The 27,786-nt window shown below is 45.9% G+C and overlaps 3 protein-coding genes across 5 annotated transcripts in view; 2 read left to right on the forward strand and 1 right to left on the reverse strand.

Moving 5' to 3' along the window:
• LOC139347511 (mitotic deacetylase-associated SANT domain protein-like) overlaps positions 1-27,786 on the reverse strand; it is a 340,723-nt gene that overhangs the window by 92,826 nt on the left and 220,111 nt on the right. The window lies entirely within an intron of this gene.
• On the forward strand, positions 557-11,515 carry LOC139347644 (sine oculis-binding protein homolog). 2 transcript variants are annotated; one of them, XM_070987375.1, is made up of 7 exons: positions 557-844; positions 3,429-3,558; positions 3,881-4,075; positions 4,983-5,134; positions 6,441-6,536; positions 6,745-8,688; positions 11,136-11,515. In XM_070987375.1, the coding sequence occupies exons 1-6, from the start codon at positions 752-754 to the stop codon at positions 8,677-8,679; spliced, it is 2,601 nt and encodes an 866-aa protein (XP_070843476.1). In that variant the 5' UTR covers positions 557-751; the 3' UTR covers positions 8,680-8,688; positions 11,136-11,515. The 2 variants fall into 2 exon arrangements, with proteins under 2 accessions (XP_070843476.1, XP_070843477.1); XM_070987376.1 differs by having other exon boundaries at positions 6,766-8,688.
• LOC139347509 (rho-associated protein kinase 2-like) overlaps positions 14,698-27,786 on the forward strand; it is a 29,504-nt gene continuing 16,415 nt past the window's right edge. For both annotated transcript variants that reach the window (XM_070987174.1, XM_070987175.1), the window contains exons 1-8: positions 14,698-15,123; positions 20,276-20,357; positions 20,846-20,946; positions 21,692-21,829; positions 22,269-22,529; positions 23,255-23,399; positions 23,652-23,790; positions 25,636-25,727. In XM_070987174.1, the coding sequence (XP_070843275.1) occupies positions 15,028-15,123; positions 20,276-20,357; positions 20,846-20,946; positions 21,692-21,829; positions 22,269-22,529; positions 23,255-23,399; positions 23,652-23,790; positions 25,636-25,727 (1,054 nt within the window). In that variant the 5' untranslated portion in view covers positions 14,698-15,027. The remainder of the gene's footprint in view (positions 15,124-20,275; positions 20,358-20,845; positions 20,947-21,691; positions 21,830-22,268; positions 22,530-23,254; positions 23,400-23,651; positions 23,791-25,635; positions 25,728-27,786) is intronic.

Consider the following 27,786-nt stretch of genomic DNA (forward strand, 5'->3'; position numbering starts at 1 on the left):
GCGTGTGCAGCATTTCCTTGTGCAGATCACAGTGTTTTAGTTTTTGTTTTGTTTTTGTTTTTTTAGCAATACCCTCCTGTTTTGTTTCACTCAAAAACAAATGTTCAGTATTTAATCTTCAGCACCACCCTGAACATTCACTCAATATGAAAATGATTAAATTCAGTTAAGTTCTGATCGGAGACGTTTCAGTGACAAGTTTACTAGAGTTTGTGGCAAAAGGGAATGCTGTTAATATTTAAGTGGAATTCAGCTGGGATTGCTATTTGACATTTATGGCTCACACCAACAAAGTTTTGTTTCTAAAGATTAGAGACCTAAATTGTGGTGCATGTTGATCATAAATTCGTAAAATTGGTGAAAGCATTTTCACTTTCATTCTGTCATTAAGTGGTTGATTGTTAACCTCCATTGACCTGAATTTGTACTCTTAAAAACTTAGGACTTTAGGTCGTCGTGAAGAATTTACGTTGAAAGTCTTAACCGGAAGCTGCATTGTTGTTACTGGCAGACTCCTGACAGTGTTGGAGAGGAGAGAGTGGTGATTGTTCGGCGGCGGAGCCTCCAGCCTGGAGCGCACGCATGTTCAGTGGACTCGAATGGTGTGAAGCCCCAGATGAGGGACTCAGGCGGCCGGGAATGACAGCCGCTGTCACCGTGAGTGACAGCTTTCACTCTGAGCTACTCCGCTGAAAACCCTCCAGCAGACACTCAACACTGATCCGGATCGGATCCAGCCAGAGCCACGACTATGCCAGAGATGGAGAAAGGGAGACCGCCGGAAAATAAACGCAGCAGGAAACCTGCGCACCCCGTAAAGAGGGAGATCAACCAGGAGATGAAGGTGAGAGTGAGTCTATGTGTTTGTGCTAGATCAATTTTTGTTCAATGAGACATGTTATTTGCCGAGCGATAACTTCTGTACGCACACAGCGTCCTCCTGCTCTCAGCCAACTGCGCACAAATCAGTGCTGGGAATAATCAGACGCAAACTCTGAGGCTTGTCAATGAATGCTCTTCTTGTGGCTGTAATGTCAACAATCACATTTTTTGAACACACTTTCGTTGCATTTAAAAAAAAAAAAAAAAAAAATCTCAAAGACTTTTAAAGTTTGCGCTCCTCAGAAGGCAATACAATAATCCGAGTTAGAAAAATACAGGATTGCAAACTGAAAATGTCACAAATGGAGACACACGAGTATAATTATAGCTGGTCGCAGTGAAGAAGACTCGGTTGGCCTTCGCCTTCCAGTGACGCCATGTCAGGCCAGCTGTGGCCGGACGCAAATGTCCAGCGGAGATCCAGATGTGCGTCACTTCTTCCCCGCTCTTGCAGTGCGCACACTTGCTGTACCACAGAGGCTTGCCCTCATGCCACCCAAAAGAGAGAGTGTATTTATGTCCTTTAAATAGCCCACTTCAGCCTTACACAGGGGAAAAACGCCACCGCACAATTTGAAAGGATGCGAATATCATAGCAAACTGAAGTGGCCATTCAGAGATAAGACATGCCCTCTAAGAGTCTCTCCTCTGCTGCTTGGTTTAAAGGACAGTTAAATCACAGTAACAGATATGATTCCCTCCCACCACTATGAGCCTATTATGGCACGGAAAATAATCCATGGATTGTGTGCTTTGTTTGGGTTTGGACACTGGCTATCTGTTGACTGTGGTGGTAAGGGATATCTGAAGCTCCTTCGAGCAGGAGCTCAGAAATCTAAAAAGACAAGCGTTTTTTTTTTTCCGGGGGAGGAGATTCTGGCCTTTTCGTGAGAGAGGAAATGTGGTCTTTCTGTGTAAGTGGTTTGGATTGTAGCGTCTGATATCCAGGGGAGGTGTAGTGTTACAACTTAACTAATTTTAATCAAAACATGTGAAACGCTATCCCCGCTTGATGTGAGCCTGCCTGGGCTGAATCTCAGGGTCGGCCCCGGTTTGTTGCCTTTGGCTGCAGTTCTCTCTGTGGTTTGGGATATGGCTTGTCACTCTCACAAAGCAGATGTTTGTCTGAACTGCCAAAAAGAAACAAAAACAACATTGTGGGAAGTGGAGTGGTGGGTGAAAAAAAAATTGCCCGTCTTTCGTTAACAAGAAAACAGACTAAATGAGACTGCATGCACAGAGGAGAGCTGCCATCGGTGTAGTCCTCCTGCAGACAATGCCCAGCTTAGAAGTGATGTGAAACACATCATTTAACGTGCACCTTTAAAACAAGTCAAATGATGAAAGGGTAAATGAAAGGCACTGAGGAAAGAAAAGACAGACAAGCAGGCAGGCAGGCAAACTGATTTCTAGCTCAGCTGAGGTCCAGCCTAGTGTTGTTTCTGTAATACATCTGTTTCAACACCACATTCGGACCTACTCCCTCCACGTCAGCCCCGAGCGCAGCACCAGACACCGGATACTTAACTTTAATCATCGTTAGGCATATTTAGCTGGATATGATACCGCTGCTTGCACTCACCCACACACTCTCCCAGACACACACACACAGCAGAAAGTGAGCAAGCGAGGGAGAGATCCATTTCTTTGAGGCCCTAGTGCAGAGCAGAGGTCGGAGTGAGGAAAGCAGGGGAAAGAATGTGCAGCCAGTACTACAGCACTACAACACCGCCACAGCAGGCTGGCTGTGCTGGAAAAGGGTGAAACCTGAGAGGCAGCGCTGTGTCGGGTGTCGGGGCTGGAAGGTGCTGGGGTGGAGGGGAGGATGGTGAAGATGGGAGGTGAAGGGGGGCGCAGAGGAGAGGAAGAGAGGCAAGGGTAGGGACAGGGAAAGCTGGGGAAAGAGAGAGAGAGTGGTGGACATCGGAGGGAGAAGAAGGGAGAGGAGTGGGGCATTTCCGAGAACCGTGGGACCTCGCTGCGGTGTAGGGTGTCCCGCTCTGATTTCTGCCCGTTCCGGATCAGGTTTCTCCTCCAATCCGGTTCTCCCAAAGCCACAGAGAGAGGTGGGTGGATAAAGAGAGAGACCTTTGTTTTTTTTTTCATCTGGTCGCAATAAAAAAAAAAAAAGGGACCACACATCCCATCTGCGGAGAACAGTTTTCTCTTCTCCCTCTTTTTTTCCAATTAAAAGAGATAAACAAAGGATGATTCATAGATTTCACACTGGTGTTAGGTTTTAAACCTTTCCGTCTCAGATTTAGCAAGAGTAAACAGCTTGAATACATCATGGAAAAAGCGTCATACTGTACTCCACTGTGCCCGTATTCATTTCTCCAACTGGGCTGGGGCTGAGAAAGAATCCCTTGCATTGATTCAGAGTAGGAAGGTCTGATTATGTTTAACCTAGGATAAAAAGTTCCACTAACAACCTTAAGATGTACGGTCACAATTTCCCATTTTTGCAGGCAGGCTATGGCTCAGTTACCCTATCCCTTTACATAGAGCGTTAATCAGTGATTTCTTTTCCTTGTTTCCTCTTGCAGACATTTGCAGAAAGCACCATGAACGAGCTGCTGGGATGGTACGGCTACGACAAGGTGGATCTCAGAGACTCTGAGGCCAACGAGATCAGAAACTACAGAGAAAGGCGCCAGCATGTGTCTGTGCTAAAAGGTGAGGGCCAGGTGCCGATAGTTCACTGTTCGAGCAGAGTCTTCTTGAATTTACACTAACAGGTTCTGCAGGTTTTCGTGCAGACATTGAGTCACTGTTCAGATGTGCTAGACGTACTCTCCTGTAGCTGCCGCTTCTCACGTTTCATTCATTCAGATACATCCATTGTTTTCTGAGCACGTTTATACCAAAAATCAATGTAGGGCATTGTTACGGGTGCAAAAGTTATTACAGTATCGTGTAAGGCATACTGTGGATTTATGTTATTGTGTTACATGAAAGCTCTTAGTCAGACATATTATGTTGTATTTATGTCTTTCAGAAAACTCATTGCCAAAACCCAAGAGCCTGGAAACCAAAGTCAGTCACTCGGTCCTCACCATGAAGAGTGGAGAGAGAGAGTCCTCCAGTGTCCCCTCCTCTTCACCCTCTTCTTCCTCAACAAGTTCATCCCTGACCACCCCCAAAGAGCACAAGAGTGCCCCTGTCATTGTCCCCCTTATAAAGCCATCAGCAGGTAGTGGGCTATGGGACTATGTGCAAGTTAATGTTGATGCTCTGTAGCCTTATTCTGATAAACTGTGCAGCCCATTAGTATTTATTCAGTAACATATTTTCTGCTGTTCTGACTTTGTACTACAGCCGAGTGGTTCTGCTGCACTGTTCAGATAATGCATGCAGTACATGCACTCAATATTGACGTAAAAACCTTCAAACTTAAAAGTCAACAGTGCACAAAATCAAACAATTCAAAATGTGTCAGGGTCCATAATATCTACAGACTGCAGTGTAAGTGCACAGAGCAGTGGTGCAGATAATAAGAAGCAGCAGGATCTATGGGCTCCCTGAAAGAATATTGCCCCAAGACTTCTTTAATTAATTCATACAACCCTGATTCCAAAAAAGTTGTATGCTGTGTAAAAACTAAATAAAACAGATTGTGATAATTTAATCTTTTTTGACATATGCTCAATTGAAAACAGTACGAAGACGATATATTTAAAGTTGTACTTCATCAACTTCATCGATTTTTGTATGCTTATTCATTAGTAATGAATAAATAGTAGGTGATAGTATCATGATTGGGTGCAGAAGGGGCATCCACGAAAGGCTCAGTGTCTAACAAACTGACATTATTCAAATCTTGATTAGATAATTGGCTAAGGAATCTGTTCCTGGTCAAAAAGAGCAGAGCTCACTCATGTCTCTTGAGTGAGAGAGACTTCAGTTGAGTTAAATAATTACACAGTCACTTAGCTTTAGCTGTTCAGAGATACTGAGAGGTCATAACTGTTGAAACCCTCTGTAATCAACACCAGTCTCATCCTTAATCCAAAGAGGGTTTTTTGCATAGTTGGGTGGTTGTACCTTTTCAAATCACACTCATTAATTCCCCTCAAACTTCTTTCTGTTTCCCCCTGCAGTGGAGGATGTGCAGAATGTGCAGATAGTGTGTGTTTGGTGCCAGAAGGAAGGGGTCAAACGCTACTCTCTGTGCATGGGTTCAGAGCTCAAGAGCTTCTGCAGCGAGAAGTGTTTTGCTGCCTGCAGACGGGCCTACTTCAAACGCAATAAGGTGAGTCTATGCAAGTCATATCAGCATCACTGTGGGCAGTCAGTGACATTTAGTTGTGGTTTGTCCCTTTGTTGGTGAGATGTTGTGAAGACATCCTGATATCTCTATAGTGGTCAGTGATCAGTAGATGTGTTAAGGTCAGTAGATTGCATACACACATACAGGTACTGTACTTGAACAGTTTGTGCCAGATGTGCCACTCTATTTGCGCAGGAGACCCAAGCACCAAGTGGTCTCTGGCAGGTAAACAAACTTTCAGAAACAGACGCTCCTGATTGTGCAAGCTCATAACTGATGGGTTAATTTGCAGGACTTTAGAAAGGGGGGATCTCTGAGAACACACTTTCTAGTTGTTATGGAGGAGCCAGTATAGGAATGGTGGGAGGGAGGTCAAAGTTTTTAGAGGACACTTAGTATCAGTTTCGCGTTAATGGAGGAGGGACCGGCCATTAAGTGGCTTTGGTCCGGAGGACAGGAAAGCTGTAACTATGGTGAACCGCTCTGATGCACATTGCCATAGTTTTTCCCCTTCCATTACGACATGGATATACCCTCTTTGGAGGTGCGATGTGACAAGTAGCTATATCCCCTTTCACCCTCACTGTTGCTTATACTGTGGTAGCTTGATTCACAAGACAACAGAGACAAAAAGGAGGGCAGAACTGACTGTGCGCAACAAGCCCTCTAGTTTTTCGTAGGCGGGGAGGAAGCCATTGCCGCTGGCTTGTCGCTGCTTGTCTGAGAGGAAAGCCGGGAGGGCCTGAGGCGAGGTGTCCACTTTCAGTGCATACCTTACCTTCAGCTGCCTCATGTTTCGTAACTCAACACGACTCAATGGGTCACAGAGATGGGGGAGCACTCAGATCCACAGCAGATCAGCTTACATGAATCAAAAGGAATTTCCTATATTAATACTGGCAAGACCATTAATAAATATGACAATACATCACTTGAATTATCTCTCTACTTACTTGTAGGATTGTATCTGTTTCACAACACAGTGATTTCCCTTTGTTGTGCTGACCTTTAGGGTTTGATGCCATGTATGAAGTTCAAACAGCCGCTAACCTTGATGACAAGGCAATTCATTTGAAGCTATTTTTTGCACTTGTTATGTAAGATGCTCAAATTTGGTTTAATGACTGCAGAGTGATTCCAGTACAACATTTTTGATTCAAAGCAAGGCCAGCTACATCATCGTAAATCAGAAAAAGAATCCATCAATCAAAAGTAGTGTGAACTCGGGTCAGACAAGCTGTTTCTCAGTGGTTCATGTCATGTGTGTCATGTGGTTTTCCCCTGTCAGGCCAGAGATGAAGACCTCCATGGTGAGAGATCACCGCAGCACCCTCATACAGAGGACTCGCCCAGACTGGTGATGAAGATAAACAGCAATGTCAGAGTAAGACGACACTATCAATGTATCTTTTGTTTTCCAATGCAAGGAATTATTATTAATATGCTATAAAATTACAAGATTAAAACAGCCTCATACACATGTAGCTAGCTTAGGGGCTGATATAAAGTAAGCCAATCTCTAATTACTGTATATTCGTACAAAGGTCTTAAAGTTTTCATCTTGGATTCATCACTTCAATAACCCCCCACAGTCTCTCTCCCCTGTGCCACAGGTATGTGATTGGTGCAAGCATGTCCGCCACACTAAAGAATACTTGGACTTCGGATCTGGCGAAGAACGACTCCAGTTCTGCAGCACCAAGTGTCTGAATCAGTACAAGATGGATGTTTTCTACCGAGAAGCCCGTGCAGCTCTCACCAGCTCCAGCCCAAGCAGACCCAGCCAGGAGGGGAGGGCAGATTGCATTGTACCTGGACAAAAGCTGCTCACTCCTGAGTCTTGGAACAGCAGCAGTTCAGGAGAGGCTCGTCATAGAAACCTTTCCCCTAAAGGGCTTACGCCAATCCATGGATCAGCAGAGTCCACCTCCATCTCCCCCTCAGAGGCATCCTCTTCTAATTCCAAGGTCCCTGTCTCTGGGCTGAGGACACTCGAGAGACCCATCCAGCCTCCTCCACATCCCCCTGCTGTGGAGGTGTCACCCCACCCTTCTCCCCTTCATCCTCCACCCCCTCCTCGTCCCACTCTGGAACATCAGCCGGTACCTCAAATCCCCGTGCCCTTCATCAGACCTCCTCTCCATGCTCAGGGTCTGAAAAGCCCCCTTGCCAACCCCACCAGACACCCAGGCCCCCCTTCCAGCCCTATCCACAGACCTCCTCACTCTCCTCACCTACAGCCCCCAACCTCCTCATCCATGAATCCCCCTGGATTGGTGCATCCCTTCCCAGGAGCCTACTTCCCTGGCTTGCACTCTCCTCCCCTGAATATGATGCCAAGAGGTCCTGTCCCAATGCCTCCCATAATGAACTTTGGTATTCCCTCTTTTAGCCCTCTTCTGCCCCAACCCACTGTCCTGGTGCCTTATCCCATCATCGTTCCACTACCTGTCCCCATACCCATTCCTATCCCCATTCCAGTCCCTTCTAAGGCAAACCTAGAAACTCCAAGTCACAGTGGTGTAATCCAGCCTGTGCCAGAGGGGGCAGAAAGGGGTAGATCCAGGGCTAGTAGGCCACCATCTCCAGGGATCCCTGAAGGGGACAGCAGATTTGTAGCCAAAAAACTAGGTGGAACCTTGACTCAAGGTCTCCCGTCACCAAGTGACCCCAACGCAAGGGACACAGATTGGGTTAAATCAGAAAGGTCATTCCCATCCCCAACATCCACACCCCACAGTGGCGCATCCTCCCCCAGAGCACAGTACAGTGAATCCCCTTGCTCAGCCCCAGAGTCAGAGGGGCTGACAGACTATAAGCAGAAGCAGTCCGAGCGACAAGTCATCCAAAGGGTTCTTCAAAGGACCCAAGTGAAGCTGGGGCCCAGTGCCAATGGAGTGGTGGACTTATCAGGGCTCGGGGAGTCAGTAACAGGGCAGGGTACCAGATCAGGGCTCCATGACATCATCAGACCCACCGTTCCTCTACCGCAGTCCCCTTCACATGACACTGTCTACCACCACCAGGACTCCCACACTACACCTTCACACACCCCAACCAGCCCCACAGGGAGCAGCCATTCATATGATCCCACACCCTCTGCCCTGACATCTCAGGACCACAATCCAAATGGGATGTCCTCCTCATCCACACCTGCAAGTCCGGACTCCTCAATACTGCAGAGACTACCAGCACCACCCCCTGACCCTGCTCTCAGTGAGCTGGAGGCTATCAAAGAGAACAAGTGTTCTGTTGTTGGCCCAGTGCGGCTTGAGGGCCCAGTCAGTCAGCCAGAAGAGCCCTTAGCAGTAGTTGGGGAGGTAGGAGAGGACCCCCATGTTCCTGATGAGGACCATGCCTATGCCCTGCCCACAGCGCCAAAGACAGGTGGGACCACCACCCCGCTGCTCTTGCCCAAACTCAGGGACAAGGGCAGCCTGCGGAGCCCTGCTAATATGCCCAGTGCTGGAGACATGGAGCCAGTCCTGAAGAGGCGATGCCTGCGAATCCGTGATCAGAATAAATAGAGGATGGAGGTGAGAGATTATATTACAAGGCGAGGCAAAGTATAGATAGCATTGCTTTCACTAGCTGTTTTATCTGATATGAATGAGTTGCACACTGGAGTGTTGCATTGCAAGTACTGTACCTCCTTACTTTACCACAGAAGACATGCCACAAGCAGTCATGGGTGGGATTTGCTTGCTTATTTGTAGAACCTTTCTAAATCCCATGTGGTATTCTGTGTTGGTTAAATTAAAAACCAACAATTATTTTTAAGTGGCATTTAACTTGGGATTGGAAAATGTGCGCATTCACACATGAGCAGGGCAAGCTTAATCACAGGTCTCACAGTATGTGCGTGGTCACTAAACAGCATGGCGCCAAAGAGAGAGAATCCCAGTAACCTGGCACTCCTCTGGGCTCTAAGGTTACAACAGGGGAAAGAGGTGGAGGGCACAGGCAGTGAGAGTCACTTTGAAAGGCGATCACTTCACCACAGCCTGACAGTCACAATGCTTTGTTTGCATGGCAGCCTGTTTTGTTGGCTCACTTTTGCTTAAATATGTGAGTGTGTGTCTGTCTTAGAGGGAGAGTTTTCTGTATTTTAACCAATTAGCGGATGCTTTTATCCAGAGCAGTTTGCAAGGCGTGAGAAGGTAGGAGGTTCATTGTCTTGACAAGGACAAATGGCTGCAGCTAAATCAAAGCCATGACCTTGAGGTTATGTGATGGTCTGTCCAACGTGACACCCAGACAGAGACAGATCAAGTGAGGTTGACTGAGTGTCCCCCCTAAGTCAAACTGTTGCTTCTTGTAGTATGAGCAGGGAGGCAGCACTCATACCTGAGGTCACTGTAGAGACTGAGGTGATTGTCAGTCAGACTACGAGGCGCTTTGAATATGAGAGCCAGCCCTCAGCTGTGATGGAGCTCTGGGGCTTCACTAGAAAACAGGGGCAGAACCAGAGCACTCCGATTACACATGCCATGGCTCCAGTGTTGAAGTGAATCCCGCTTTGTGCTGCTAGCTTGCTGACTTCTTGTTGTTTCACACTTTGATCAGCACACAAATGAGAACATACGTCTGCTTGCAGAAGACATCAGATGAGTAGTAGTCCCTCAATGTGGCCCAGGACACATTTGCGTTCACTCTGCTAAAAGAATGTGGTCATATGTGGCCCAGACCACCTCCCAGTGTGGTCCGAGCGATCGGATTTCAGTGCGTCCTCAATGCATTCACACCTGTACTTGGAGCTGTATCACCCAAGATGCGTGTTAATGCCAGGTGTAAACAGGGTCATAATGGCACAGTGTTCTGGCTTCGGCTCATCTGCCATGTATGAGTTTAGCACTCTCCTCTCCCCTTTCAGTCCTTTTCCTTCTTTTCACTCACCACCGCTGTCCACTGCCAACCAGATGTTGCTGTTAGAGTGCAACAGAAAATCCCTCCTTACTTTGGACCAATCAAAGGGCCTATTGATTTCACTTGCCTGATTGGTAGCCCACATGGCTCTAACACCACCCGCTGTCCTCACCGGCTGGTATCTCACCACCATATCACATTACCATTATACTGTATGTCCTGAGATTAAACCGCTGATATTACAGAGATGGCTTAGATTTCACCTGGCCTGTTTTCCTCTCCAAAGGTCATGGGTCAGCTTGATGATTATGCGTAAAAATGATGGCTGTCGATAGAGAAGAACAAACCTTTATCTTACCCCAGATGTTTTGTATCTAAAGTTCCCAGTTTACTCATTGTCTTTTGTTGTGGTTTCATGCGTCCCCTTAGTAACCAATACATATGAAATCACAGCATGCTGCTTGTGTCGTGCAGATGGATTTATAGGCCCTGCGTTGTGTGTAATGGGAGCTGGCTGCCGTGTGTGACTGACTTTAGCTTGCCACCTCTCTGCTGTGAGAAGAACATTGCTGTCCTGTTCTATTGTCTCCAACTGCTAAAAAGTCTTAAAAAAATCTGACAGAATCAGCAGCCAACTGGAGGATTTCACCTCAGGAAACGGCCCGTCTCAGTTTTCTTTGCCTTTATTTGGGATATTTTATAGCCCCGTGTAATACGATCCCACCACATGGGTATTCGCTGAGCGTTTGAAACTAAAACGCAATGGGACAGAGGGAGTACAGAACCCTGGTTTGGCCCTTACATGTCAGTGTGTGCGCGCGTCTGTTTACGTTTAATATGTGTGTTTGAATGAAAATCTGTGTGAGTGTGTGTGAGAGAGAAAGAGGCCAGATGTTCTTGGTTTGATTGTGCCCTCTGCGACAGTTATCTGAGTGTTGACATGACTAAAAGCCTCGTTCTCAGTGTTTATGTAGAATGGGCGGATTAAGGAATGAGTGTCCAGGACAGGAGGGGTTGATATAAGATATGCTAGACATGTAAATTACACAACCCAGAATCTATAACAGCTCACCACCCTTTCTCCTTCTTTCTCTCTCTCTCTCCATCTAATGAACAGGCTCCCTGTTCAACACTGTACGGCAGTGCCAGATTCAGTGCCACGCCCTCTTGTGGACAACGCCAGAGCTAATACCCTTCAGCCAGTCCCTCAGCCTGTCAGCCCACCAGAGTGCTGCTCTGCCTGTAGACCAGCAGGGTGCCAACCCAGGAAGCAGTCCAGATGGCCATATTATCACAAGTCAACGTGGGGGAAGAACACAGCAGTCACACATTTTGTCTCGGACCAAAGAGTATTGCTGGCTCGTGTGTCGTATTGTGTTCAGTGAGCATTTCGGAGCGTCTCAGATATTCTTCCTGTCTGACATTGCCCTCAAGTGTGTTTGTGTGTGTGTGCGTGCGTGCACGAGTTAGTGAGGCTGCCCAGATGCGCTCCTCCTTCTCCTCCTCCTCCTCCTCCTCCTCCTCCTCCTCCTCCTCCTCCTCCTCCTCAGTACACAGCAGACAGGGCTCTGATCAGCCTTGTGTGGTCTTCTCAGATGGAGCCTGAACATGATCTCTTTCCAGGGGAAACGGTTTGTTTTCTCTGCCCGGCTTGCACAAAGAGCCACATTGTTCCTCTCCCCATATCCCACGCTGACTCCCCACTTCAGGTTTTGGGTTACCTGGCCGACGGGGGCTCAGACTTCAGGAGCTTTTTTTTTTTCTTATTTTTTTGACAGACAGCCAGGAATATAGTGTACCCTTCTCCCCTCCACCTCGCGCCCAATCTAAATACGGTACACAGTAACATATTAATTCTGAGGTTTGATGCCTCACAAATGATTGCCTGTGATTCCCGACTCTGCTCACTTCCTGAAAGGGAGGAGAGAAATTCTGCTGAGATTGAGACTTTATCCTCGAGCAGTTGACATGCTGTGTGGAGGGAGCCTGGCTGGGCTGTTAAAACAGACGACTGAGCAGAATAATACAGTCTCTGAGGAGAGAGGATGCTCCCGCTGCCTCCTCTAAAACTACATTGAACATATGAGGGAACACCTACTGATGCACAGTAGCTGATATGGTCTGTAAGTTTTCCTGATAACGCTGGTCCATAAATGTGTGATTTGCAGACCCTCCCTCGCCTTTCACCCGATCCACCTGAGCACAAAGTGCTGTGCACGCTTGCTTTAAAATCCTGAACATTCTTGGCGCCTGACAGTTTAACTGATCCTGATTCTGATTTCATTTTAATGTCACTGGCTCTGATCAGATGATCCTAAACATCAGGCTTGCAATCTTACCAAACGTGGTATTAAACATCATCAAGTGCTGTAGTATGCAGCGATCAGTATTACGGCTCCCACTGTTGGGGGACAGCTGATAAGATTCGATCCAGCTCGATCACTTGGAGGCTTTGTCAACACTTTTGTCCCGTTGTAAGATTTCAGTTTTTCTGGTTGGACTCTACGCAGATACTATTTGATGTTATATTAACTTATGGATGATGCATCTGTAGATTTTCACAAAAAAAGTGCTTTATTTCATTTGTTTCCTCTTTGATGATTGTATTTTGTGAGTGCTGAAGCTCTTAAATGTCCCTAGTGTTTATGTTTATATGCTGTATGCCCACTAGAGAGCAGTGTTTGCCTTTGTAGCTTTGCACCTGCCCTTTTCAGACAAGAAAGCACCAAGAGGCCCTTTGGCAGTCTGTTGAAACCCATACGATTACACAGAGCACTGCACTCAGTGCCAGCTGACTGACATCCAATGCCAAGTAGATAGCTCTTCCTCCACATTTGCTGCCATTATTTTGTCATTACATCCTAATATTGCCTACTGTTACAGCCGTGTCATAACATGAAGACCCATGGTGCCCTTCAAGGCCTCCTCTTAATGAAGAGTTCAGCAGCCACCTGGGATGAGTACTCATCATGACCCACTCCTAGAATAACTCCAAATGTGACCCACCCCTGCCATCATTCCAAAACTACATGCCTATGAGTTTGTGCGTTTTGTGTGTGTGTGTGTGTGTGTGTGTGTGTGTGTGTGTGTGTGTGTGTGTGTGTGTGTGTGTGTGTGTGTGTGTGTGTGCTCCCGCAGCAGCAACACATCATCCCCACTCATTCCAGCCTGCATCTTCACCACAGGTCATGCCATGACGTTGGTGTCATCCTCGGCTGGCCAGGGGACTTTGTCAACAGCTTCTGTGAGTCACTGATGACATCACGGCACGCATATAGGCGCCGTGTCAACAAGCGGTCCTCTGCCGTGACGCCAGAGGCCTAAAAAAAGACATTGTTCAAGACTGCCATTGTTGGTTTTTATTGCACATTTTAATCATTGCCATTTCTGACCTGATAAAGGATGTGTGTTGATCCAATGTTTGGACAAAGAAATACTTTTGTGTCAGATGTTTTGTTGCTGTTGTTGCCTGAAATTCGTTGGTACTTTCTGACCTCCCCTGTCAAACATTTAGCCCACTGTTTGAGTAGACTCTTCACGGATTGTTTGTATTTGAATATAGATTCAGTAACTGAGAGCTTTGGCGGAGACCTCTTTGTAAAGTAAAATAAATAAAAGTTATTCTAAGAGCAACGAAACATCTGGCGTGTTTTCACTTTTTTATGCTACTTTACATGTTTTTCCTCTCATTTTTACCCAAGAATTGACATTTTGCTGGGCTGTAACCTTCTAAATGTCAGTGTAGGTCTATATCATCCTAATTGATGTAAACACATAAAACAATTATGCAGATTTTGGGCTGTAGATAAGCTGACATACCGCGGAGCCAATACATTTCTATTCTTAGTGGCAGTGCGTCTGCAAGGCAGCGCATCAGCATTCCTAAAATACTGAAAGTTGGTCGAGGCCCTGAGCTGTGACGGTAAAACAGATGAATGAGATAAGAGAGCAGGAATTCCGGCCTGGTGAGGCCTTGCTGGGAACAGTGATTGGAGGCATTTAGGGGGTCAGTGGTTTCCTGGTCTGGGGCAATTATCCAGGGGTGAGATAGCGACCAAAACTGCAGGACAGGAGTCCTCACTTATCACTACACAGGGACAGAGGGGATAGATGTGCGATTACCATTTGCCAAGTCATCTTCAGTTACGCTGTATCCTTCCGAATGCAGGGCATTGCCTTCAAAATAAAAGCATTACAATGAGCCGTATTATAGCAGTGTTTTATTATTTGTTTAAGTAATACTTTTTTTAATGAGAGAGAAAAATGTCCAATTTCAAAAAGTTTCAACAAAACTTTATTGATAGCTAGAACACATAACATAGAAAAGCTTTTTTTTTTGTACAAAATTTAATTGTTATAATAATATTTACAAGATTTCTTCATTATCAATAGATATGTATATCACACTATTCAGAGCATGTATGTCTATCATTCATATTTCTATTCTTTATTTTATTGTTCTTTCGTTATCTATTTATTTGTTTATGTATGTATATATACTATATTCAGCAATAGTTAACATTATCGGTCACAGCATTTCTTTTGAAGTGTTTTTCAATTAGAAAAAAACGTTTAATTTACCGTTTCATTTTATTTTTATTTTAGTTTGATAGTTCTAACCGGAAGTTGCGGTGTTTTGCTCCCCGTAACTTGACAGGGATTCGTCCTACAGGTTGGACACGTTGTGGTCGGATCATATTTTGGTGTATCTACCTGGGAGCAGACGGGACTCACCTGAAAGTGACGCGCGCCTCCATTCGGGTCTTTAAAGTCCGGTTTCGTGTTTCATTTCTTGCGCGACATTAATGAAAAAGGAACCTGTCAGCGCACTTTGGGGTAAATCATTATCCTGACTACTCACGCCGCAGTTTACAGAAGAGCTGACATGAGGAGCTGAGCCAAGCAGGAGCGGAGTGCGCTACCGCCCGCCTGAGCCCCGACACGAAAAACCAGGCCCACAGGTGTTTTTGTGTTCTCGCTGTGTGACCTGGATCCACGGTGCTGCGATCATGCTCGGAGCGGAGAGCAGACAGGAAAGCCGGCTGAAGAAGCTGGAGTCCCTGTTGAGGAACCCACAGTCGGCGCTGAACTTGGAAACCCTGCTGGTGAGTTTGCATTTACCTGCGGGCTTTGACACAGGTTGGTGTCATAATGAGTGGCACGCAGTCATTCTGCCAGATCACCTGGAGGGGCATGTCTGCTGTCTCAGGGGGCAGCTGGAGTTAACAAATGAGAAACCAGTCACACAATGGAAAGAAAAAAGAGAAACACTGCCTGCTGTTGTTGTTCGAGTGAATGATTGGACAATACTCTTTATAACCTTTGAGCTAACTAAGAAAACTGCAGGTGAAAAGCTCAGTTGTTTATCATTAATTTGGCTTTTAATGAGGGAAACCCCACCCAAAGTCAATGTGTGCCACCCTTTCCTGTGCTGCCCTTTATTTCCTACTTTTTACAGATACGATGGGAATAAATACAATTCAGTTAATAGTAATCAACCTTGACACGCTTTTAAAACAGGCACCAAACTGACAGCCATTCAAGGACAATCCGTGTCCTCCCTGGTCTGTGTGATGGTTCATGTTTTTGTGCCCCTCCATCACTGTCCAGTCTCTTTGTGGTCTCTAATTGACGTGCCCTCTCTCTGACCTGTCCTAAGAATGTACTCAGCCCTACTTTGATAAAACTGCTGCCACCGCTAAGCTCCTCTGCCCCGGCCTCTGACAACAGATACACATTTCTGAGTGGACGCGGAGCAGCTTTTGTTCTCCACCTCTGTGCCGTCTCACACCAGGCCACAGTCTGAAAAAGCCCACTTTCTTTGTGGGTTTGCCTGCATATTTACTGAAGGAAACATACATGTTAGCGTATGGTCAACGCTGGCTTTCTGAGGGGATGTCTGGATGGTACCAAAACAGAGCCAGTCGTGGTTGTCAGTCAGGTTATTTTGGTGACATTAGGAGCAAAGAATCCAGACAATCATGCTCAGGGATCATGATTGGGGTCAGTATGTCAGCCTGATGAATAGATGAGACTTTTGAAGGAGATTAGGTGTTGTACGCACAGGTTTCAACCCCTCCATCTGCACTGCTTCCTGCTGGAGGGAACCATGTCTATTTTCACTGCTGGTGAGTCACAAGTTAAGTCGAGCTCTGAGCTTTGCAGGAGCAAACCCAACACACGGCGATATTATCAGACATCAAAGTGTGAATCGGCTTCAGCCCTCATGGACCGTCCATCCAAACCTCACCAGTCTTATCACCGCAGTCCGCTCTGGCCATGCCTGTTGCTGGGAGCTGCCACACAGGAAGCTGAAGTCACTTCCTGGAATTGAGTTGGAGCTAACCTGCCGCGACCTTACATCACGATTTCCTGTTTGTCCACAATCATTTTGTTGTGTGCGCACAAAAGATGTTTTTTTTTCCCCTTCGATCTGCAGAACAAAGAGCTTCAGTCTGAGTCGATGAGGCTTTTTAGAGGATAAGCTGTTGATTTTTTTTTTCCCACAATATCTTTATTTGAGTTTTATAGCAGCACAAGATGATCACAATACAAACAATTGTGACATGTATGGCCTAACCATGGCCGTATGTCATTTTTCATAGAATAGCTGCCAAATATAGCTGTTGATTTTTATGTCTGTACTGATTATATTTGTGTGCACAGTGGGCTTAATCAGAATAAGTGTAGCCGTTGTTCCACCAGACGTTGAACGTTCGCCAGAGCCTGTTTGCTCAGTCACCCATAAATTACGTGGACGGTGATGAGTTTCAGTCAGCGCATTAATAATTGATTTATTTTTTCTTGTGGTTATGTGTTGTGCTGTAATGGTAAGTTAATCAGAAAATGAATCACTTCTTCATTTGACAGTTTATTTAGTGTTTGTCAGGTACAAGTGCCAAACATTTGCTTGTCTGTCTTGTCAACCAGACAAAATCAGCAATCCGAAGGCATCAGTTTAGGCTCTTATGGTGGGAGTTTCTCATCATTTTTGACTTTTTATAGGCTTAAAATCTAAATGTAATGATCAAAAAATAATCAACAGAAGTAATTATCAAGTGTTGTTTGTTTGGGGGTGTTCTGCCAACCAGAGCTGATCACAGGATCCATCAATTTTGATAATGAGCTGGATGAGGAATACCAGGAATAATTGGCAATAATGTGAAGCATTTGCAGAATTATCTTATATGTGGGAAAACACATTTAACTGGTCAATTTTTAGCATAATCTCAGGATGTGCAAGTGCTGTCAGAGACCAAATCTTTCCCTGTCTCTCTGTATAATTAGTATCCAACATGGCTGACATGCAGATACCTTCCAGAGGTATGCGAAAGCTTCTCGGTAAAGACCTGGTTTGTGTCAGGGGAGGCGTCTGTCGTCTAAACCCCTCCGATCGGTGGAGACGGGACACTTTTTGCTGCATTCTGAGGAGCTCTGCGTTACTGTTCAGGCAGCCTCAGCTCACAGCAGAGTTGGTGGGAGGTGTTGTGTGAGGCGGCGAGGACGCACAACCAAGCCCGGACTACAGGATCGTGTTCAGATTTGTCCAGATTCCAGGAGTGAAAATCAAACGAATTTAGATTCTCTGACTGCTCTGAGGCTCCATCCGGATGCGAGCGACTTAAGTCTTGATCCCCTCACGCCACAAGATAACGTGTGCTGTCTTTGCAGTGTAAACAGTGGTGGGAATCACAGGAGAACTCACAACAAGCATGACAGCTGCCCAGAATAAGGATGATGTGATAAAGAAGCATATATTTTGTTGTTGACGTGCGCCATCTCTGGTCTCTGTGCCTTTTATCTGCAGAGGTGATCCACAGTCAGTCCTTTCCGTTTTCCTGCTGCACAAACAAACTCACTGCAAGACTCCGCCATGAAAATATGGCGAGGGCAGCTCCAGTAGCTGCACATTTGAGTTTTGCCAGTTACCTGAACTACACCACGTGTTACATTTACAAAATCCTACAGCGTCAGTCAGCATGGCAGATCTCAGTAGGAAGTTTGAGCACTTAGAACTGGGATGACCTGCAGTCGCTGTGATTGGCTAGTTGTGCTAACCAACTCTAGTTAATTCAGACTGGGCAATGGGACGGGCGCTCGCAGGCACGCTTCAATTCAAGGTTGATAATGACATGCAATGATGAAAATGAGGTATTTCAACCAAAGTTATGAAATGCTGTTGCAGCTGAAACTCGGGTGCCTGGAGCCTGTGATGTGCATGTGATAGATGTTCTGGACAGCTGTAGGATTAAAACACATCAGCTTGTTGGAATTGTCACACATCCAAAGGCTGGACCTCATAAATAAGGTGTGCCGGTGTGGCAGATGGGCTTCAGCTCTGACTGACAGCTGGCTAAACAGTCTGATCAACACCTAATCTGACAAATCAGTCCTTTTTATTGGCAAAGACGAACGTCCAAAACTCAGGTAGCTGTGTGGGCGGGTGTGTGTGTGTGTGCATTGTTTAAACTGTGCATTGTTTACAACCTTGCTCACTTGCTTCCTCCTCACTGCCTTGTTTGTGCGTTGCTGCAAGTCTGCATGAGTCCATGTACGCATGCACGATACAGCACAAACAAAACAGGGTCTCACTTATAAAAAGTTGCTTTACGGTGCTACTAATGGTAAAAAAGGAAGGATAACTTTAATTATCTGGCAAAACTTGATTATATGATCCTTGAAATTAGTGAAACATCGACAGAAAGACAGTTTTGAGTTCAAGAATAAGATTTAAATCTGGATTTAGACTTGATGAAGCGCCATTTCTAACTCTATGTACACTCACTGAATGTACTGCAATTTTCTGTTCCAGGTGATTTCATTAAAAATGGGCGGATTTAATGATTTTAAGTCAAACCGGTTTGGGATTGATGGTGTGAGACAGGATTCAGCCACCACACCCACGCAGTCCAAACACATCGTTTGAATCCGCTAAAATTAGATTATATTTCCTTATGATTCAAATGTTAACATGGCTCACAGACGGGCTCCCTCTCCACTGCAGACATGCACGCACACACACACACACACACACACACACACACACACACACACACACACACACACACACACACACACACACACACACAGTGTAAAATGATCACAGATCCTCGAGCGCTCTGCCTGAATCCAGACCCATAAGCTGTTTGTCCCACAATAGCTTCTGAGCCTTCAGGTCTATTTCCACCCGTCTGCGGTGGGGGGCCGGGGGGGGGGGGGGGGGTCTCTCCGCACTGCTGCTATTTAAAGGTGCAGAATTGTTCCACATGCCCACCCACTCACATGTCCCCGAATCAACAGTCTGATGGACACTAAAGACTCCACCAACCCCCTCCACACACACACACACACACACACACACACACACACACACACACACACACACACACACACACACACACACACACACACACACACACACACACTGGGTGACTCCACTTGACCCTTGTTTATGGGGAACAGAGGGTCACCCTCACTCCCCACATCCACCCACCCCACCACCAGCCTCATGAGTTTGGATCACAGAGACATTTTGGTTTCCACGTGAAACTCAACGCCGTTGATTTAAGGGCTGATAGAGGCCTCGGCTTTTAGCCCGATGCTGCTGCCAGCCCTGTGTGTCAAGCCAAAGAGGGTGTGTGTGTGTGTGTGTGTGTGTGTGTTTGAGGCAGGGGGATGTGGCGGCATCAGGTGCCCAGTTACTGTTGTTGTTTGGCTTGTTGTGTCTTTGCATCCAGCGTCCATTGTCCTCTTGTCGTTGTTTTGCTCAGCTGCGGTCTCTCTCTCCCCTTAATGTTGCATTCATGAGCACACGCCTCACAAAAATTGAATTCTTTCCTTCCTTCCTTCCTTTCTTGCTTCCTCCCTTCATTCAGTCCTGTTATCTTTCATCAGCCAGCAGAAGGTCAGGGTTGCCCAACTAACGAGACTTGTCCTGACAGATTAAGGAGAGAATCGTAAAAAATATTCCTTCCTTCCTTTCCAACAAAAATGAAACTTGGAATCGGCTTTGAAACACGATTATATTTTCATGTTTCGCAATTTGTTCATGAAAATTTCAGCCAAACCCGAGCGATAATAATTCCAGTGCTGGATGATATTTGTTTTTCCAGTGTCGTGGTTAGTTTGAGAGGCGGTAAGGCTTTTAATACAGCAGAGGTAAAAGATCATTTTTGATTGAGAATCCATACTTTGTTTCTGTTGGTGTGATTTCAATTGTGATTTATTTATTTATTCTTGTCTTTTCTGTCTTTTTAGGATTCCATGAACGCCCTGGCTCATGATTTGAACTTTCCTGCCCTGCGGAAAAACAAAAACATAGAGGCCTTTCTGAACCGATGTAAGAGCTACAGTGTGTTCGGTGAAGGTCAAGATCCTCATGCTCAGCTTGACCTTCACCGATAAAATAATACGTAACAAGAAAAATCTTAATCCTTCTTCTAAAGGTCACAAAGCGGAGACAGTGGTTGTTGTTTCTGGAAAAGGTCACAACAGATACATATGAATCACTCTGTGGTCTGATTATCAGACATTTTGGTATTCAAATCAACTGTATTTGGCCACATTTTACAGCCAGAATATCACCGAAAGTTAAGATTGTGTCGATTTTGCACAACCTTTCTGCTTTTTATGGTCATTTTTTAAGTATTTTTCAACATGTCTTTAAATATTTATACCACCTACCGTACTACTAATCTGTCTTTCTCATCTAAAAACTGCAGTGGCTTTAATAAATAACATATTAGCAGTTAACAGCTGACCCGTTCCTTTGAGGCCAAACCGGTCGATCGGTGTGTTTCCGTGCTGATGCCTGTGTCCGTCCCGCAGATGAAAAGACGGTGAGTCAGCTGCGGGAGCTGCAGGTGAAGCTTGACGACTTTGAGAAGGTGAAGTTGATCGGGAGAGGAGCCTACGGAGAAGTGCAGCTGGTGAGATGCTTCTTCCTGTAAAACCAGTCCATCAGATTGTTCCCTGCAGGGTGTTTTGGGGGGGATTTTGCATCGTGCAGCAGCAGTAGTGAAATCCCCCCAGGCGTTCAAGAATTCAGCCATTTGCACCAAAATACCAAAAATGTGAACCACTAGAGGGAGCAACAATCTACCAAGATATATATATATATATACACACACACACACACACACACACACACACACACACACACACACACACACACACACACACATCTGCAGCTTGTTTTTGGTATTCCACATATACAGTAATTGGCATCTCCCTCCTCATCATGACCGACCTAACTGGCTTTGAGTTTAAAAAAAGTAATTAGGGCAAGCAGTAATTCCTTTCACACTCCCAGTTTTTCCAGATGTTTGTGTCTTTTGCTCGAGGACGCTTGAATCTCTGCTGAGTGTGTTGTGGTGGAAACAGGTCTGGACAGGCTCGGTGTGTGGGAGAGGAGTGCGAAGTCTGGTGTGGGGGTGTGGAGGAGCAGGAGGAGGGGGGTGCTGAGTGTGTTTGTGCGTGAAATCTTGTGTAAGCATGTCTTTCTATGGGTGTGTGCCTGTAATTATGGGTTCCCCTCTCTGCTCCTCTCCCTGCGTATCTTATGTTATCCTGGTCATTGTGACATTCTGGCGATCTTGTTCTTATTGTGCCTGCACAGCTGTCGGTGTTTACATGCTAACGTGTCCTCTGTTTCCTCGCCCGCCTCTGCTGTAGGTCCGCCACAAGACCTCGCGGAAGGTTTACGCCATGAAGCAGCTCAACAAGTTTGAGATGATCAAGCGGTCAGACTCTGCCTTCTTCTGGGAGGAGAGGCACATCATGGCCTTCTCCAGCAGTCCCTGGGTGGTGCAGGTGTGCAGCGCATATACTGCTTTTATTCCATTCTATAGACACATTATGTAACATAGGTTTTTTGTAGATGTTTGGCCCCTTTGCAGGCACACATCATACATTCAGATATTATTATTATCACTCAAATACTAAGTCTGATCCATAAGATGTGCTATGTTAACCAGAACATACAGGATAACTCGGATAGCTTAATCTTACATCACAATATCAATTTTAAATTGATTTCTTTATTCCCAGCTCTGCTTAGTGTGCATTTTGGTAAAAATCTGCAGTTGTGATGTCGACATCAGGTTGGAGATAATGATCTATGAGCTCTGTGCGTGTTGAACACAGATCATCCAGAGATAACACAAACACGCCTGCTAATAAAATTTCTATCAAAGTAACAACACATGTCGGGCTTCCAGCGACACCAAGTTACTCATTTGTCGTTTCCTAGCTGTGCTGCGCTTTCCAAGACGAGCGCCACCTCTACATGGTGATGGAGTTCATGCCCGGGGGCGACCTGGTCACGCTCACCATGAACTACGACATACCTGAGAAGTGGGCCCGCTTCTACACAGCTGAGGTGGTGCTGGCGCTGAACGCCATCCACTCCATGGGCTTCATCCACCGTGACATTAAGCCTGACAACATGCTGCTGGACCAGCACGGACACCTCAAACTGGCAGATTTCGGCACATGCATGAAGATGGACTCGGTAGGTTTACAAATGTGGTGGACTTGGATTAGGAAGCTCCTGAATCAGTCGAATTCAGTGCCCAAGTGCACCACCAAGTGTTCAGATTGTGAAGTGACGCTCAAGGCAGCGCTCTTGCATCAGGTTGTTTTGAAGGGCCTCACAAGTTATTGTGCTAAACAACCAATCAAGAGTACAGCCGAGGTCCCGCCTCTGCTGTGGGCCAGGAAGTGTTTTTCCACCTTTTTGGTTTCTACCACAGCAATTTCTAAATAGCTGGTTCACAAGTGGTTCCACACAATTGAGCTCTCTGAAAATCTGCTACTATAGCAGCCAGAGTGCATCAGATAAACACGGTCCAAACAGTCCAGCAGAGACTGAACTCAAAACTCAGAACTAAACTGACTGAATCAATGAAATGACCCGTGTCTTCGACCGGTCCCTTAAAATATCTGGAATGTTGTAAAAGTTTCAAGCATGTTTTATACAAGAAAATTACAAGAATGGACATACCAGCATGTCTTTTTTAAGTTTGTTGCACATTCTCTGCTTAACATGGTGCTGTTTTACAGTTTTTTTGGGGTCATGGAAAATAGAAATTTGCATTGCGGCCATTGTCGCTACATACCTCTGTGAACAAATGCCTTATTTACTGTCTTCTCTAACTCTGCCAGCCTTTTGCTGCCACTGCTGTTGAATTCTTTCCTTCTCTCTGTTGTAAATCGTGTGTGTTTTTCTGATTGCAGACAGGCATGGTGCACTGTGACACAGCTGTAGGCACACCAGACTACATCTCCCCCGAGGTGCTCCAGTCTCAGGGCGGGGATGGTTTCTACGGCCGGGAGTGCGACTGGTGGTCTGTAGGAGTCTTTATCTACGAGCTGCTGGTCGGTAAGTGCCCCACCATACGTACAGCCATGTTTTTTTCTTCATAACGTGTCGACAGGATATGATGCAGCACCTCTGTCATGTAAAATCCTGTCTCGGATGTTGGAGGGAAGCTGCAGTCGTTGAGTCATTGGTACTATCATCAGCAGCGTAGGCCCAGCAGATACAGTACATCCTGTTCATGTTTGTGCTGTTGAAAGCCTAAAAATTTCCATATTAAAAATCAATTACTGTACAAGACTATGCTTTTTGCAGGTGAAACTCCCTTCTATGCCGAGTCCCTGGTTGGAACTTACGGGAAGATCATGAACCACAAGAACTCCCTCGTCTTCCCAGATGATGTGGAGATGTCTCAGGATGCCAAAGACCTCATCTGTGCCTTTCTCACTGACAGGTTGGCACATGGAAATCATAAAAACTAACACTTCTGCGTGGTGCATTAACAAGAATTCAGAATATTTCACAATTTCAGGGCTGTCTGTCATGTGCAGACTGTTGCATGCACACATCCATTTTCCTTTTCTGCTCTGGATCACAGAACAGAACAGAAAGCCCCCACGCTGTGACTGAACTTTAAGCTTTCTGGTAAAGAATAATCTGAAAAGACGCGCTGAACCATGTGATTGAACATGATCAGTACACTTCTGTTACTTACAAACGATGTACTGTAGACCCCCATTGACAAGAGCAACGGCTTAAATGAAGAGTGTGGGAAATCTGTCAAAGATTAGACATGACTTTGACTTTATTGAGACCATAATTTACAGAACGAACATTATGCTGTCTTGAAGACTTGAAGCTAGCGATTGAGACCATAAAATCATTAGGAAACTGTTTAATGAGGTAATAAATCAAGTGAGAATTAGGGTCAGTTTCAACAATGGAGCTGTGTGGCACAGAGGACTAACACGCATCAGGTTTTGCCCACACAGGTAACATTTGTTGATATCACAATCACATCAATTCATTGATTCGTTCAGTTTTTTCATAGGATTCACTAACAAGAAGAAAATTTAAAGTGTCACCTTTCTTATCCTTTAATATTCTGTCTTGAATTAGTTTACTAACAATGATATTATACTGGCGCTGAACCCCTCCACCATCTAAATACATGTAATGCTGTTTTTAAATGTGTACCATCATGTTCTTCGTATGTGAGTTTGGGTCATTTACCCACTTGATTAGTGGCCCTTCCCCCTGGAAGAAACCACTTCCTGTTTACATTAGTAGCCCCGCCCCCGAGCGGCCTCAAACACAGACCCCTTCTGCTTCGGCACAGAGCAGCCTTTCATTTTTCCTCGCTCAGTTTATTTACCTTCTCACTCACTATTCTCCCACCAGCAGCTCTCATGTGTGTGGCTCACACACACTCACACACACACATCTTGAACACTGACCAATACATTCACTCACCACACATGCTCTGTCACTGTCGCCCCGTCTTGCTGAATCATTCCTCTAAGCACAGTCATCCTCTTTTTCTTTCTTTTTTTTTTAATCTCTTTCCTTATTTTCCGTGTGTTTTCATCACACTTCATTTGTAATTTTCGTTTTCTACCTTTTCTCGGCGCCACTTTCCATTTCTCCATCCTTCCCTTTCTGCTGTAACTTTCTCCGTCGTGCTCCTGCAGTTTTCCAGGCATTCAGGCACGGCTTGTTGTGAGCCTGGCTTGCTTGCATGTCTTTTTTTTTTTTTTTTTTTGCGGGGGTTTAAAACTCTCTCTTCTCTCTTTCTTCCTCCCCGCCCCTGCCCTCTCTTCCCCTTGGCTGGGTCTGGAATGTCCCACACGTGGCAAGCCCAAACTGCCGCACCCCACCAGCCCTGTACCCAGCAGTGGAGGAGGGAGGAAAGGGGGATGAAAAAGAGAGCGAAAGTGTGTGTTTGTGTGTGTGTGTGTTTTAAGGAGAGGGAGGGCGGCAGCAGCAGCAGCTCTAACAGTTGTGTTTGACTCAGTCAGAGTTGTTGATGTTGCTGCCTGCAGCCTGATCCTGCTGTCTTCACTCCCTCTCTCCTCCTGGATCTATATTATCTGCCTGGTTAGAGGAGGTTCCAGTGTCCACCAGTGGTCATGTGGCTCCCCATGCTGGTCAGTGTGGTCAGCGCCTGGTGGTCACTCCACTAGTGTGTTTGGGATGACATGCTGATGACGATGGTGGGTGGAGGGGACGAGCCGGGGTGTGTTTTGTGTTCAGGCTGAGGAGGCTCTGCTCACAGTCTTGGTCCTGTTACTGTGTGCAGGACGGTTCGTCTGGGCCGCAACGGAGTGGATGATATCAAATGCCACCCGTTCTTCAAGAACAACCAGTGGACCTTTGACAACATCCGAGAGAGTAAGTGTGCGCATGTGTTTGAGTCTTGTGTATTTTCTTTAAATCCCGACAATGCAGGTGCAGATTTCGTCCGTTTTTGTTTATACCTCTTATCATTTCCAGCCCATCCCTCTGCAGATCTGTTTCTCTTCAGCCTTAGTTCATAGTTTATGTACACATGCTGGCCATATGCTCCCGGCTCATATCTTACATTATATGACTGGATGCTGAGCACTTGATGCACAAAACCTGCAGGGTAATCAGCTGCATATGGGTGCCACTCCAAAAGAATATAGGGAAGAGACTTAAGAAAATATAAAACACTGCAAGTTTAACTACAGAGTTTATACTAAATAGAATGCAGTGAGAAGCAGCTGAGGAGTTTATATTTTAATACTTCTTAGGACAGACATCATCTGATGTTATTCAGTGGGTTAAACATGCTAGCTCTGCACCACCCATACTAGCAACACTAGATGTTAAATGTGTAGCTGCACAACTGGCATCTAAATAGTATTAAATTTCCAATTTAGCTGAGTTCAGGATATAATCTCTTTCTTTATTTGAATGTCTCACAGCATTGTCTTTATTTTTTCATTTTCAGTTTGAGAAAAGAAGGAAATCATCAATGCGAAACCAATTATCACATGCAGCCATATTAATCAGTTATCTTAGATAGAAAGAGCAAAAAGAACATCAGGGAAGATGCGCACATTAAATAATCTGAATGAAATCGCTGTGAATGGTGAAAAAGCGTCAAAGCTTTTTATATATTGCTGCAGCTGCCCTTGAAATGTTTGATCGCTGCATATGAACTATCTGTAAAGAGCTACTGTTTTAATCTCCCCCTCACACAGTCGTATCAGATCAAGCATCTGTTGGCAAGGGAGGAAGGAAATAAGGAAGGGGATATATCAGGACCTCTGTAGCTGTATAGAGTTACATACGGACTCTTTCTGCTCGCTTCACCTGGCTCTGATTAAGACAACAGACAGAACTTGTGACTGGACTACAGACCGCCTGGCAGTCTGGAACACAAAACCACTGCTGTGCCACTGCCGCGCTGCTCGGCTCTCTTCATGTTCACATGTCTTGTCACACACACTCCAACACACACTCAAAACCTGACCCTGCTGCCACTGTGGCGTCCCGCAGAGCTGTGTCCCTCCGTGTCTACGTCAGGATGGCTTCGCTCCCATCCGTGTGTGGCCATGGCCGACATTTTCCATGTTCGGGCTCCACTGACGATTCTCCCAGTTGTCTTTATGTTTGTCAAACCCATTAACTGCTGAGATGATTGAGGGAAAAGAAGCAGGGACGCGTAGATGAATGGATGGATGGGACGGGAGGCGGCACCCCCGTAGCGGCGGGCGGGGCAGGCTGTGCGGCCTGTGTGGACTGGCCTAATGAGAGGGGCGCCCCAGCTTGGAGGGCTGCTCCCGCTCTCTCACTCTCACTGTGGCCACGGCTGTCTGTCATTAGCCACCCGCTATCAGAGAGCATTCTGGGAAGTCGTGCCACAAGGGCCTCCACGGAGCGGCCCGTGTCTCTTTCTGTCTCGCCACATTTTGGCTTTTTTTTCCCTCTCTCCCCCTCAGTTGTTTCGTCCCTGTGCTTGATCTCTCCCTGTATTTTCTCCACCGTCTTTGAGTCACATTTGTCACGCTGAGGGTTGTGTCTTGACCTAACAGTAATGAGCTCTTTGCTCAGAGCCAGAATTGCGCTGGTCTGAGGAACTCAATCCAGAATGGCTGCTTTTTTTCCTCCATTAGGAACTATTTATAGGTTAAAGAACAGGCTTAGTTTTATCTGATTGGCCCTTTGACACATTTTTGTCTGCCTGTTGTGCAGACATTTAAAGCACAGCCTCTCCTGCGAGGAGAGAGCAGGCGTTTGCTGGTGAAAGGCACTGTGTGTGGGGCACAAAGCGAGCACTGTACGGGAAAAGGAGTGGTGTCAGCCTCACGCCAACCTGCAGAGAGCTCACTCCTGCTGCGAGCAGTGCCAAAGCTGGCATCGAGTGCGCTGTAGATTCAAATACCTGCTGCGCCGGGGTTTAATCGTTTGATCGCCTCGGTTT

This window comes from Chaetodon trifascialis, chromosome 19, assembly GCF_039877785.1.
Source record: "Chaetodon trifascialis isolate fChaTrf1 chromosome 19, fChaTrf1.hap1, whole genome shotgun sequence".
Taxonomy (NCBI): Eukaryota; Metazoa; Chordata; class Actinopteri; order Chaetodontiformes; family Chaetodontidae; genus Chaetodon; species Chaetodon trifascialis.